A 13,456-nucleotide genomic window follows, 5' to 3' on the forward strand; every position below is an offset into this window, starting at 1 on the left:
TCTCTCTCTCCTGCTCTCTCTCTCTCCCGCTCTCTCTCTCTCCCGCTCTCTCTCTCCCTCTTCCCCCCACCCTCTCTCTCTCTCCCCCCCCCTCTCTCTCTCTCCCCCCCTCTCTCTCTCTCTCCCCCCCCTCTCTCTCTCTCCCCCCTCTCTCTCTCTCTCTCCCCCCCTCTCTCTCTCTCTCCCCCCTCTCTCTCTCTCTCTCTCTCTCCCCCTCTCTCCCTCTCTCTCTCTCTCTCTCTCTCTCTCACCCCATATCAGAGATGCACGTGTACGGCCAGCATCCCACTCAGGAGGATTTCTGCCTCGTCGTCTGCCATGTCTGCAACCAAGTGGTCAAACCCCAGGGAATCCTGACCCATTACGGTAGGAGGCCCGGAACCCACACGGCCGCGCCCGGAGTTCTGCCAAACGCCCTCACGCCCAAACCCTGCCAGACACGGACGAGGGAGAAAGGGGTGGGGGGGTGGGGGGGGGGGACAAACAACACAAAAAACACTGCTTGAAGATCCTTTCAATACAATGCTCGTGATTTTTATTTTTTAAGAAAAAGAATTAACAGTGTATGAAGGGGCACTTAACCCCAAAATATGTTGGTCCATGTAGGTTACTTTTAATTTTATTTTTGTACAAGCTATGGAATGTCCAAGGTATTGCTTGATAGTTCTTTCAAAGGTCTTTGAAAGGTTTTTCAAAGAGTAATGAATCCCAGCTGAGCACGCGACTTTCCTCTATGCAGTAAAGTTAAGCTTGGCTGAAATGGTTTCCACCGCACTATCTTGACACAACCGACAGTGGACGGACAACGACCATGTAAAATACATTGAAATTGGCCATTGTAGTTTATTTGGCAACGGCAGTCAGTGTCTCTGTCTCTTTCACTCCCTCTCCATTCTTTTGCCTCCCTCTCGCTCTCTCACTTTCGCACTTTCCCTCTCACGGTCTGTTTCTCTGTTTGTTTGTTTACGTCTGAGCTGAGCCCTCGCGAGTGCGCTCACATCTGCTGCCGGCAGCATGTGCAAAGGATCGAGCTGTGTGCTTGTGCAGAAAGAGTCAGACACACAGCACACACACACACACACAGCTTCAGGCTGTGTACTCTGTGCCCACTATTGCCCCCCCTGCAGCTTTGTTGGCAGAGACTGTGCCTACCGCTCTTGATACAGCTAAGAGGCTCATTTACCACACAGAATCAGATTCTGGATCTGTCTTCCCATGAGTTACCCCGATTCTAATCTGAAATGGGCATAGTGTAAACTGACCTGAGATCTGATTACGGTGGCTCCCCTCCTTATTATCCTCCCTGTGCAGCTGCAGAGAGGGGAACATGGGGGTCAGTGATTGGGGTCAGCGCCTCTCTGCTATGCATGGCCAGCTCTGCTCTCTCGCTCTCTCGCAGACCCCGCTCTCCTCTCAACTCTTGCGCTCTCAGCTCAAATAGCAGGGAAAGGAGGGACACAGACCGGCAGACAGGTGACTAGACAGAGATAGACAGGTGACTAGACAGACAGAGACAGACTGACAGACAGGCAGCCAGTCAGACCGGCCGACAAGCAGGCACACTAGCACGCCAGGTAGGCGGGCCGAGTGAGTGGAACAAGCAGAAGTGTTTCTGTAATGTGTGTAGGATCGCCTGTCCCTGTTGTTGTCCTGTCCGGCTCTTGGCCCCTGCCGCTGGCTGTGTTATTGGCTGGGCCAGGCCGGCTGACTAGGCAGAGATTTAACGGGAGGGGGAGGGGCGGGGGGGGGGGGGGAGGCTCTTGTGTCGTGGTACCCTTCGCAGGGTAGGGGCCGATACCCTGCCACACTTGTGGATGAATGAAAACCCTGACAGCCCTTCGTGCTTTGGTTTTCTCTCAGTTTCTGTCTCTCTCACAGTCGTCCTCTCCCACAGTGTCTCTCGTCCGTTCTTTGATGTGTGGGGGCACTTCCACTCAAAAACACACTGTGTGTTTTGTCGTGTGTGCGTACAGTGTTTCCACGTCGTTCCTCCAGTTATTGAGGCTTGTGAATGAAGAGGCCTGTGTCCCATCGCTCCATGGAGTCTGTATAGTGCGACGACATGGTAGCTGCAACAGTGTGTCGCGTATCAGAGCGTGTTAGAGCAGGGCCGGACATTGTTCTCCCTCCCTGTTCTCTCACACTCTCTCTCTCTCTCCCTCTCTCTCTTGTCTGTGGTGGTTGCGTGACTTCCGTTAGCCGTGCCAGCGCCAGTGGCTTCGCAACGGATGTAAACAATGCCAGCTGAGCTGTTGGACTCTACTTCCTCTTCCTGTGGTTGCTCGCAGACGAGGCTAGCAGTGACTACACGCTAGGCCAGAGCAGGACTGGAAATACTTTAGACTTGTTTTGGGCAGGCCGGTACACGCCACAGGCTAGGCTCGGACATGCTGAACTCGGGGCCTGGCCAGTCAACAACACATGCTAGGCTAGGGTACGCTAGGCTTAAGCAGGCTCGAAAACTCGCACGCTAGGCTAGGCTAGGGAATGCTAGGCTAAGCTAGGGCAGGCCAGCAAACACAAACAGAAAACATGTTAGCCTTTGCCAAGCCCTCAGCAGGAACCAGGCCATTACTGTATTGAAAATAATGAATTCTCCAAAGACAGGCCATTTGTCAATATTCTGAATTTGGATTAGACAAACGACATAAACGTGCCGTTAACAGAGGTCAAAAAGAGTAGTAAAACCAACGGTGGAAACAGGAACTTAACATGTTTTAATTTCTCATTCCTTCAGAAAGTATAGTAAGTAGATTCCAGCTAGTTGTTGCCTTGCAGGTGGAGGGGGATGTTGCGACTGCAACTGCTACTGTTGATGCTTAGCCCTGCATACCTGTGAATGAAGTGGACTTTGGTCCGTCATGCAACACAGCTGCCTCTGTGCCACTCACGGCCTATTTACACACCTGCCACACACGCACACAAACACACACACACACACACACAGGCAGGTACACCTGCAAAAAAACCACACAAACACACTTACACAGGCAAGTACACCTGCTAAAACCCCACCTACACACACACACACACGCGCACACACACGTCAACACCTGCCGTACGTGCGCGCACGCAATCACGCCCCCCGAAACACGCACTCCCACGCGCCCGGTCTTACCCGACCGTCGCCGCGGCCCCATTGTTTTTGCGCGTCGTCGGCATCTCAGCAGTCACTCACAGGGAGGCCAGGGCACTCGTCCAGCCGGGGCTTCGACGCATTGGCCCTTTCATCTGCCAACCACAAAAGGGGGGGGGGGGGGAGATGGATTGGACAAGGGGAGCCTGGAAGGGAGAGAGGCGGGGGAGCGTTGGCTCGCCTCCCCCCGGCAGAGGGACTCCTGGTCTGAGCCGGGCCAAGTCTATTTAGGAGACTGTTAGTATTGGGGGGGGGGGGGGGGGGCGGGGGAGTGTTGATTCCCCAAAATGAATAACCATGACGGAGACACTTTCATCTGCTGACAAGTGAAGTAGCGAGTCCATATTCTCTCCCGAAGCGTCTCGCGCGAGAAGGCAGTACGAACGCGGTTTGCCGCGTTCCGCATGGGGTTTGTGTGCGTGCGCCTGCGTGCTCCTCTGACGTTCCCCCTCTGTTCCTTGGCAGGTAGCTGGGGAGTAGTTTCCCAGTGAGAGAGAGAGAGAGAGAGAGAGTAGAGGACTGCTCCCCCCTTCTCCTCCTCCTCCTCCCCATCCCACACCCCCCCCTCCCAAGACATGCATAGCAAGAACCGTAAGTCTGCTCCCTCCTGCTCTCCCCCCCCCGTCCCCGTCCCTCCTCTTAATACTGCATTGAAGAAGAATAACTTGAAAACAATGATTAACATGAAGAGTGATCATTAGACATTGCCGTGTTATTGTAGGCCTTCATCGTGTGTGTGTGTGTGCGTGCGTGTGTGTGTTCCAGAGAAGCGTCACGGCTCCCCATGCCCCTCCCGGGCCCCGCTGGTCCCCATGAAGCCCAAGGTGTCTGTGGCCCCCAGCCCAGGGGAAACGCTGGCCTTCAGGGTGCCCAGGGACTACCCCCACTCCCGCTTCAGCAAGGCCCCTCTGGCGGTGTACCCCCCCAAGGGAGCCCGCGGCAGGACATGGTGCGGACTGGCTCGCGCGCGCTCGCACGTCGCCTCGGGCGCCGCACCGCGCGCGCTTTCTTCTGTTTCCGAGGAATCATTGAATTGTGCCCTCCTCTTTATCTCCTCTCTGTCTCTCTCTCTCTGTCTCTCTCTGTCTCTTCAATGTTCCTCTTTCTTTTTCTCTGTCCCTCTTTATTTCTCTTTGTAATGTGCTTTTATGTGTTTTTCTGGTCTCCATTTTTACTTCGTCTCCCCCCCCCCCCCCCCCTCTCTCCTTCTCCAGTGTGTCCTTGCCGGTGGTGAGCCTGGAGAAGATGCCGTGTCTGGGCCGAGCGGAGGGAGGCGCCAATGTCCGAGTCAGCTGCTCCCCCTCCACGTCCTCCCCCTCCTCCTCCTCCTCCTCCTCCCTCAAAGCCTCCCCCTCCGCCCCATCTCCCCACTGCTCCCAGGAGAGGCCGGCCAACGGCCGCGGGCCCCCAGCCCCGCGGCCCTCCTCCTCCCCTTCGCCCTCGGACGGGCGGGCCGGCGCGGCGGCGCGCTCCCCGTTGGACAGGCCCCTCCCCTCGCCGCTGGACCGCCGCCACTCCCAGGCGCCCTCGCCCCGCCCCGCCCCGACGCTGCCCTCGCCCCGCCCCGCCGCACCCCTGCCGTCGCCCGCCAAGAAGAAGCATCCAAACGACACCAAGAGTGCCAAGCCTCACAAGAGGCTCTCAGGTGAGTGTGTGTGCGTGTGTGTGTGTGTGTGTGTGCGTGTGCGTGCGTGCTCCCGTAAAAGCAAAAGGCGCCCCTTTTTTCAACTCGGATTGATCCAGAGTCTCTCACCAACTCGAGGGAATCCCACCCGCCCGAGGCTAGCATAGTAGCTTAGCGCCATCATCATGTGATGCGTGTGTGATAGTGTGACCAGTAAAGACAACAGAGCAGATGATTGAGTCTGTTGAGCCGTGTTTAAGGTTCCTTGAAGACACATTCTTCCAGTTGTTCCCACACCGGCTGGCAAAGAACTGCCCTTCTGTTAGTGAGCATGTTTAGGAGCTCTAAACCAAGTGTGTGTGTTTATATTTGCCACAAGCCCAACACTAGACCTTCACCTTCTCCCTTTCTCACGCTCCACTCTTCCTCCTGATACACCCGTAACCTGGGTAACCTCCTCCTGACACACCCGTAACCTGGGTAACCTCCTCCTGACACACCCGTACCCTTGGTAACCTCCTCCTGTCACACCCGTAACCTGGGTAACCTCCTCCTGACACACCCGTAACCTGGGTAACCTCCTCCGGACACACCCGTAACCTGGGACCCCCCTACCGTGACAGATATGGCTGAATGTACACAAAACACACTAGAGTTGGCGTGGAAACATCAAGTGCTCGGAGTGTCCCCCATTTGACCCGGCTGTGTTGCACAAGAGACGGAGCGCGGCCATGCCATGCGCTGTCACGGTGAGCAAGCGAGGGAGTGCGAGAGTGTGCACGCGTTGAGCAGAAACACTCTCAGGAAGGTAGGGGAGTGTGAAAAGTGTGCGTTTACAGCCTTTAGGCGTGTAGTAGGCAGCGTGTTGGGAGAGAAACGGCCGAAGGAGACTGGTCTCTTAAACAACACCAGCTGCACTGCTGGCGCCTACCTATCAGACTTCTGTGGAGGAGGAGAGCTGTCTCTCTCTCCCTGTTCATCTTCCATCTTCTCTCTCCTGCTCTCTCTTTCTTGTCCTCTGCCGACTCTCGCTCTCTCTCTCCCTGCCCTTTCTCTCTACTCTCCATCTATTTTTCCAACTATGTAATCTCCCCCCCCCCCCCCACACCTCACATTCCCTAACCTTACCTTGATTCTCTCTTCCTCTCTCTTCCTCCCTCCCTCTTCCTCCCTTGCTGTCTCTCATTCTCTCGCTTTCGCTCTCTTTCTCTCTCTCTCTCTCTCTCTCTCTCTCTCTCTCTGTGCTCTCTCTCTCTCTCTCTCTCTCTCTGTGCTCTCTCTGTGCTCTCTCTGTCTCTCTCTCCCTGTGCTCTCTCTCTCCCCTCCCTTTCTCAGTGGTGTGCAGCGCTCCTCTGATTTACGGTGTAATTCACCAGCAGCCAGAACGTCCTCCTTTTAGAAAACTCCTCCGCTGGCCTCGTCTCTCCACCACAGGGTCGTTTCTCTCTCGCTCCGTCTCCCCCGCCATCTCGCTTTCGCTGCGTCTGATGGGACTGGATTATAGAGATTACAGGCCATTACGATATAACAATCGTCCAAAAATAAAGGCCAAAACCTGAATACTAGCCTCCATATCAGGCAATTCCCAGGTCCGGAGTCGTTGGCGCAACATATCGGTTGTGTCACTCCGAAGTGGCAAATGATGATGCGTGTTTGTGATGTGTACAGGACGGGTGTTTGACCCAAACAAACACTGCGGGGTTCAGGACCCTGAAAGCAAGAGGCAGTGCACGCGCTCCCTGACCTGCAAGGTAAGACGTTCACGCCCCCCCCCCCCCCCACACACACACACACCCCCGAGGTTCCTCTGAAATCCTCCAGGAGCCATCTCTCACAGCTCCTGTTGCAAGTCGTGGATTTCCTGGAGATTCGATGTGGACTTCTGTTTTGTGCCACGACCGCATTTCCGCTGTTTCCTCGGGACGCGACGCGGATGTTTGGGGCTCCGTAAGAGGGAAGTGCCCCTAACGCTGTTGCCTTTCTTGGGGGGCGGGGGTCCAGACTCACTCTCTGACCCACCGGAGGGCAGTGCTGGGGCGCCGGAAGCAGTTCGACGTCCTCCTGGCCGAGCACAAAGGGCGCGCCAAGGAGAAGGACGCGGAGAAGGACGGCGCGAAGGAGAGGGACGGCGGGGCGCCGGTCAGGAGGGAGAGCCAGGGGCCCGGGCCGGGCCGGGACGTGGCCGCGACGCCCCCAGCTCCCGGCAAGCCGTCCCACCTCCACAACGGCCGGACCGTGTCCACGCTCAGGCTGCGGCTGGCCAACGCGCACATCCCCAGGTATGCTATGTCGACGGAGCGCGCGGCCCCTCGGGGAAACTCGCGGTCGTCTCCTGTCGTTGCCGTGGAAGATAGTGGTTTGGGAGATTTCTCGTCTTTCCAGATGGGTTCCCTCGGGGACTTTGACCTTCATCTCTATTGCACATTGATCCTCCCCATTTGTTGACCTCGTTTTTGGAGTGGTAAAGCGAAATGTCAAGCGTGTAAATGTTTCCCTGGTCTGTAATACGCGCTGCTGCCACCGGGGGACGCTGTGAACGAGTTGTCAGAAGGCAGTTGTGAGAAATGAAGGAGTGGAGACTTAGAGACGCCCGTGTACGAACAGAATGTCTCTCTCTCTCTCTCTCTCTCTCTCTCTCTCTCTCTCTCTCTCTCCTACCTGTTCTCTCATTGTCTTCCCCCCTCCCCCCAGAGTGCCTGGTGCCGTCGGGGGGGCCTCTGCCTCGAGCTCCGCCCCCCTCCAGCCCCCGGCCTCGGCCTCCGACGGCGGCGGCGGGGCCAGCTGGGTGAGGGTCGGCGGGACGGACGGACGGCCCTCCAGCGACGAGGGGGAGGGAGACGCGGCCGCGGAGCCGGACAGCCTGGCCTGCCCCTCCTCCCCTCACCACCCTCGACCCCTGGGGGTGAGTGCCCCCCACCCACCCACCCAGACGACAGGGAGAGGAGGGGGGGCGGGCAGACAAGAAACGCGGACCAAGGCAGATAGGCGTGCTTGGATATACCGATGTGCAGTTTTACAGATGGCTTTGCCGCTTTTGGCGTCGCTCGGGCGTGTCTTGTCGGTGGGGGTGTTGGGTCTGGAGAGAGAGGGGGGGGGGCAGGGACAGTGACTGTGCGGGGCGTGTGTATCAGCCGTGTGTCTGTAGGTTAATCTCTGCTTACCTCCACCTCCCTCTCTCCCACCCTCTGCCTCTCCGGACCCCTTTTTCCGCTCTCTCTCCGTGTCTCTTTTTCGTCCCGTTTTTTTTCTCATGCCTTTCCCCCCCCCCCCCCCCGTCTGTCTCTCCCTTCTGTTATTTGTATTGTCTCCCTCCCTCCTGATCCTCGAATCCCTCATTATTCCTGGCTCTCCTTCCGTCACTCTTCCCTGTTGCGTCTCCTTTGCCTTTCCCTCCCCACCTTTTCTGTCTCCCTTTCGTCTCTCTCTCTCTCTCTCTCTCTCTCTCTCTCTCTCTCTCTCTCTCTCTCTCTCTCTCTCTCTCTCTCTCTCTCTCTTTCTCTCTCTGTCTCTCTGTCTCTGTCTCTGTCTCTGTCTCTGTCTCTGTCTCTGTCTCTGTCTCTGTCTCCGTCTCCGTCTCCTTCTCTCACTCTCTCTCTGTCTCCTCTCTCTCTCTCTCTCTCTCTCTCTCTGTCTCCTCTCTCTCTCCCTCTCTCTCTCCCCCCAGTGCTGTGCGTTCAGCAGCAGACTATTGGGAAGGGGTCACTATGTGTTTGACCGCCGGTGGGACAAGATGAGGCTGGCACTGCACTACATGGTGGAGAAGCACGTCAACGCGCAGATGTGGAGGTGCGTGTGTGTGTGTGTACTCTCAATGACTCTTGGAGTAGCGTGCAGCGATAAAACGGTGTCACCGTCTCTTCCGTTCAGCGTGATTCACGTGTCCTCCCCGCATGCTTTTTTTTTTTTTTTTTAGGAAGGTGCCCCTGGCCGCAGAGAACCCGCCACCCCCCCAGCCCGCCACCCCCCAGCCCCAGTCACCCTTCTCCAGCCCCCTGGGCCATCCCTTCTCCTCAGTCCCCCCCCCTTCCTCCTCCTCATCCTCGTCGGAGGGCTCCTCCCTGGTGTCCTACGTTCCGGCCTTCCCCCAGGCGGCGCCCGGGGCAGGGGTGTCCGACCCCCCCCGGCCCCCGGAAGCCGCCTCCCCCGCCCAGGGAAGAGCCCGCAACGGCACCGCCAAGGCCGGCCGCCTCCCCAGGGAAGGCCACTCGGAAGGGGCCAGGAGGAGGAAGACCTCCGCCACCTCCTCTTCCGCCCTCCCCAGCGCCGACGCCGCCCTGAGGAACGGAAGCGGCGGCGGCCAGCCCTCCGCCTCCCCCCTCCCCAGCCCGGGGCCTCCTGTCCCGGCCGGCCGGAGGAAGGGGCCGGGGCGTGCGGGGAGCGGGCCGGGGGCTCGGGCCGTGGACTGGTACCCTGGCGCCGAGCCCGCCGCCCCTCCCCCTCCCCCAGCCAGGGACCCCGCCCTGCCTTTCTCCTCCGGCCCCCATCCTCCGCCACCTCCCCCTCCCCCCGCCAGCCCGCTGGCCTACGGAGGCGGAGCCGAGGGCAGGAAGAGGAGGAGCCCCAGCTCGTTCGGGGAGAGGCCCAGCAAGGCGAGCAAGGCGTCGGGGCTGGAAGCCATCTTCAGGAGGGGCGGAGGACTGCTGTCGGCCGGGCCCGACTCGCCCCGACAGGTGACCGAGCCCTCTCGCAACACACTGCCCCTCGTGCTGTCGGGAGAGGTTGTTCAGGGCTTCGGGAATTGACAATGAAGCCGCAACTGTCCCTTTTTGAGGGTTCAGCAAATTCTTTGAAAAATGCATTACATGACATTTGATTTATTTTGCCGCCGTCCATGCAGAGTTAGGTTTGTTGTGCAGCTTAATTACATTCATAGGTCATTCACGAGTCTAACTAAAAGTTCTTATCCTGTGGTCTGCTATCCTTATTTATACACAGAGAGATCAATGGAAAAATACAGAAATGTCAATGTATTTAGTTATCCTCACAGACACCCACACTTCCGAGATATCCTCAAACCTTCCAGTCTCGTGTCACTTCTTCGCATGTTGTGGTGGCGGAGTTTCTTCTCAGTTTTAACAGCCGCAAACAGGCGTGAATGACCTGTGAATAACATGAAGCTGCACAAGCACATTATCCAAACCTAACCAGCGCGCACACCTAAACGCCTACCTCAGCTCACCCCACCCTCACACACACCAATCGGTGTGTGTGAGGGTGTTTTGGTACCTGTCATCTGTAGACTGATTTGGCATCTGTCATCCTCGTTTCCTGTTGAAATGACTGTATATAGACCAACTAATCTTCCTGTTGTCCATCACCTTTCTTTCACAGCCCAAGATGCACCATTGAGGCCGATATGACGAACAGACCGAATGTTTGGCAGCTGTAGTATCAATACGACAAGACTGGTCCATCAGCCAATGGCAGCGCAGCTCACACGGTGAGAGGGAACCTGGGAATTGGAGTCTACGGGGGCTCCTCCCCTCCCACACCTCTGTGCCCGTATATAGACTTGTGGTCCCTCCTCTTAACTCCACCTCTAACTGGATCAACCAATGGAGTGGTGTAAATGGTGGATGCGGTCACTTAGGAACACTCAGATGAAGACGAGAGATATATCACAGACTACCCTCTAATAAGGGAAATTTGCTTTGGTTTTAGTTTGGCATCGTTATCACCGCTGTACATTTTTGGATTGTTTACCAATTAAGTTTGTAGATTCTTGTTACTTCCTGTTCCTGTGTTGGTCAGGTGACCAGAAAGGCATCTTTATTTCTGTGTTGGTTGGAAGTACCTGCCTGTGAGAGCCTCCTGTTTAGGCCCACAATCCTTTTAAAGCTCATCTGTCTGTTTTTGTTTCCATCTCTCTCTCTTTCTCGCTCAACTTTGCTCGCTCTCTCTCTCCTTTCCCCCCCCACTATATTCAACCCCGCCCTGCTAGCATGCCTGCGTTTAAAGTGCACTTACCCCCCTTCCCCCTCCTGGACTCCACAACAGACCAGAACCAAGCAGGCCACAGCCCCACACATGGACCTGTCCAAACCAGGGAAGAACTTTACCCAATATAGGAAGAATTCAGGTTTTTTGAGGATTGTTTGTCTCTAAAGTTGCGCGGAACACAGTGTCAGTGTTTCATAACTTGCATCCTAAAGGAAAAAGCTACGGTGTTGGTGGTGTTCTTTCTTCAAAAATTGTATTTATCATGTTCGTAATTATTTTCTTACCGACCAGAACAGAGCGACAGATGCTGTTGGGCAAAATATAATTGTATTTCATAAAAAGAAACGACAGTCGGAAGTATTATTTTTAGAGATTCATTTTGTTAAATGTGTACATATCTTTTTGGTTATTTTTGTATTTATTAATAATTCTCCCAGTACTAAAAGAACTAAACATGAAGTGTCTTGGCCTTCCGGGTCTGTCTGTATAAAGATCTATTGAGATGGTTTCGTTTTGTAGAGGGCCTCACATTTCTTTTTGCCTGTGGGTTGATCTTTTTTTTTTTACTTCTTCCAATGTTCAACTTTGTTTTTTTGTTTTCTATTTACCTCTGGTTCAAGACTTGTGTGACGCTTACAATAAGTGTATGATGTGTAGCAAGTTCTCAGCTTGGTACCTGCCAACCCACCCTTCAAGGAATATTCCAGCAATTTAACAGTCACACCTTGCCTGCAACGTACATTTTTCAACATAAGGCATATGTATAGCGTTGGCTAAAAAGCAATGCGACAGAACCAGTCTCAAACTGACTGTTAAATCGCTAGTCTGAACTTTTCAACTGATCTAAAGCGGCGAAGGCATTTTATGCGTTTGTTGCTTCTGAAGTTTTTCCTTCTCTTTATATTCACGGGTGGAGAGGGAAGGAATACAAAGGTGCAGGGGTCAAGCGGTAGAATAGACCTTCAACATGCAGCCACTGTGCAACACGGCCTCGACAGCAATGAGCACGACACGCCAGCTATGGCTACGGCACTGCCCCCCTGCATGGCCCTTGTGCTGCCCCCCTACATGCCCCCTGTGCTGCCCCCCTACATGGCCCTTGTGCTGCCCCCCTACATGCCCCCTGTGCTGCCCCCCTACTTGCTCCCCTACATGCCCCCTGTGCTGCCCCCCTACATGCCCCCCTACTTGCCCCCCTACATGCCCCCTGTGCTGCCCCCCTACATGCCCCCTGTGCCTGCTGGTTTGCAGGTCAAAGGTGATGTGCGGTGGATGAGACCGTGCACCTGCGTGAACCCTCTAGAAAACTCTTCTTATTCTTTTTGCACTTTGTCATACACCCAGATGTTTCACCTGCTTCTATTTATATAGATATATGAAATATATATTTGTAAAAAAACGAAAGAATTGTCAAATACTGTCGATGTGGAATTTGATATTCCTCGCAAATGAAGAATCAATGTTGCGCTGCGGTGTGCTGGCTCCCTATCGAGCCCTGTTGAATGTATGGAGCGAGGTTTGTTTCCCCAAGGAGAAGTGTGCATGCTGTTCATATTTACACCCTCTGCCACATTCTCATACCTGGGAAATGCACCCTTGATGATTGGACGAGTTAAGGCCAGTCTGTGTCCACCCACCGATGGTAGATCAGTCGTTGGGAGAGAGGAAGGAAAAGTGCATTCTTACAAGTTTTGGAACTGAGCCCCTGCCTTAGAGCAATTGCCTCGAGGCTGTCCGAGGCCTAAGTGTTTGCTGGTTGTTTTCTTTCTAGGAAACTCCAGTGTCACCAACAGGGATGATGGTATAAAGCTAGGAAAAGTCGCTAGATTTAATTATTGAGGCCCGGCTACGTCGCTAGGCAGAACCCCTGTTTGCCTGTATCTCCCTAGGAACAAAAACTTGACCCCTTACCCAATGTATTTGCTCCTTATACATCATTGATTCCAAACCCAACACCTTAATTATGCTCCCCCCATGGGTAATGAGATTAGACATTGTCCATGGCAATGGACTACGTCCACAGAATGTTGCACATGATATGTCATATCAAGTCCATGATCCATCCTAATCCCTGGTGTGTTTCAGCGTGCATGTTTCTGTATTCCTCTCACTCTGTGTGTGTGTGTGTGTGTGTGTGTGTGTATTCTACTGCTAGGACCTTCATTGGACTTGCTGCCTTCAGGTGAACAGCACTGTTTTCAGTCCTGATTGTTACCCTGGCTCTAAATAGCTAGTTTACTGACTGGAGAATATCATGTACATCTTCCTCAGAGGCTAAGTCAAGGTGGGAGGGAGATTTGTCGAGTACTTTGACGCAGGCTCATGTTACCAAGCTGTAGGGGAAAGGATGTCTCTGTAAGGCCTTATTTTTATACAGACTGTAAATAAATCTGACCCCATATATGAGGTTGATGAAATTGCTACACTTCCTAGGTGTTGTCAATGATGTGCTTTTTACTTCTGGGTTTTTGTTCCTCATATCCTCTTGGCCCTGTGGCTTTTTCAGCAATGGAATTAGTGTATTTTCAGGTTTGACTGTTTTGGATTTGAAATAAATCGAATACATTTTTTACCTGCAGCTTTAGTTTTCCCGTTCTTTGTCTCAAAGTGGGTTGGCCCCTATTGGGTCATCTGATGTTTTATGACGATTTCCTTTTAAAAAGATGTATACGAAATCTCCCCAATATGCACTTGTGTGAAGGCGTCGTGTGTTTTAGGATGGAACAAGAGAAACCCAAGGTCCAAATCAATTGTTA

General features: G+C 54.3%; 1 protein-coding gene across 3 annotated transcripts; it reads left to right on the plus strand.

The window, feature by feature from the left end:
- Window positions 1–264: 264 nt before the first annotated feature.
- atxn7l1 (ataxin 7-like 1) lies at window positions 265–13,278 on the plus strand. Of its 3 annotated transcripts, XR_014762465.1 has the most exons (11): window positions 265–366; window positions 3,602–3,727; window positions 3,902–4,085; window positions 4,351–4,781; window positions 6,429–6,511; window positions 6,762–7,039; window positions 7,452–7,662; window positions 8,425–8,546; window positions 8,674–9,430; window positions 10,092–10,200; window positions 10,702–13,278. XR_014762465.1 is itself a non-coding variant. In XM_084701614.1 (10 exons), exons 2-10 carry the CDS (start codon window positions 3,712–3,714, stop codon window positions 10,107–10,109), a joined length of 2,100 nt encoding a protein of 699 aa, XP_084557740.1. In that variant the 5' UTR covers window positions 265–366; window positions 3,602–3,711; the 3' UTR covers window positions 10,110–13,278. The 3 variants fall into 3 exon arrangements, 2 of the variants coding, with proteins under 2 accessions (XP_084557740.1, XP_084557741.1); XM_084701614.1 differs by having other exon boundaries at window positions 10,092–13,278; XM_084701615.1 differs by having other exon boundaries at window positions 268–366; window positions 3,606–3,727; window positions 10,092–13,278.
- Window positions 13,279–13,456: the final 178 nt, after the last annotated feature.

Source organism: Hypomesus nipponensis, chromosome 7, assembly GCF_054491055.1.
Source record: "Hypomesus nipponensis isolate SF chromosome 7, ASM5449105v1, whole genome shotgun sequence".
NCBI lineage: Eukaryota > Metazoa > Chordata > Actinopteri > Osmeriformes > Osmeridae > Hypomesus > Hypomesus nipponensis.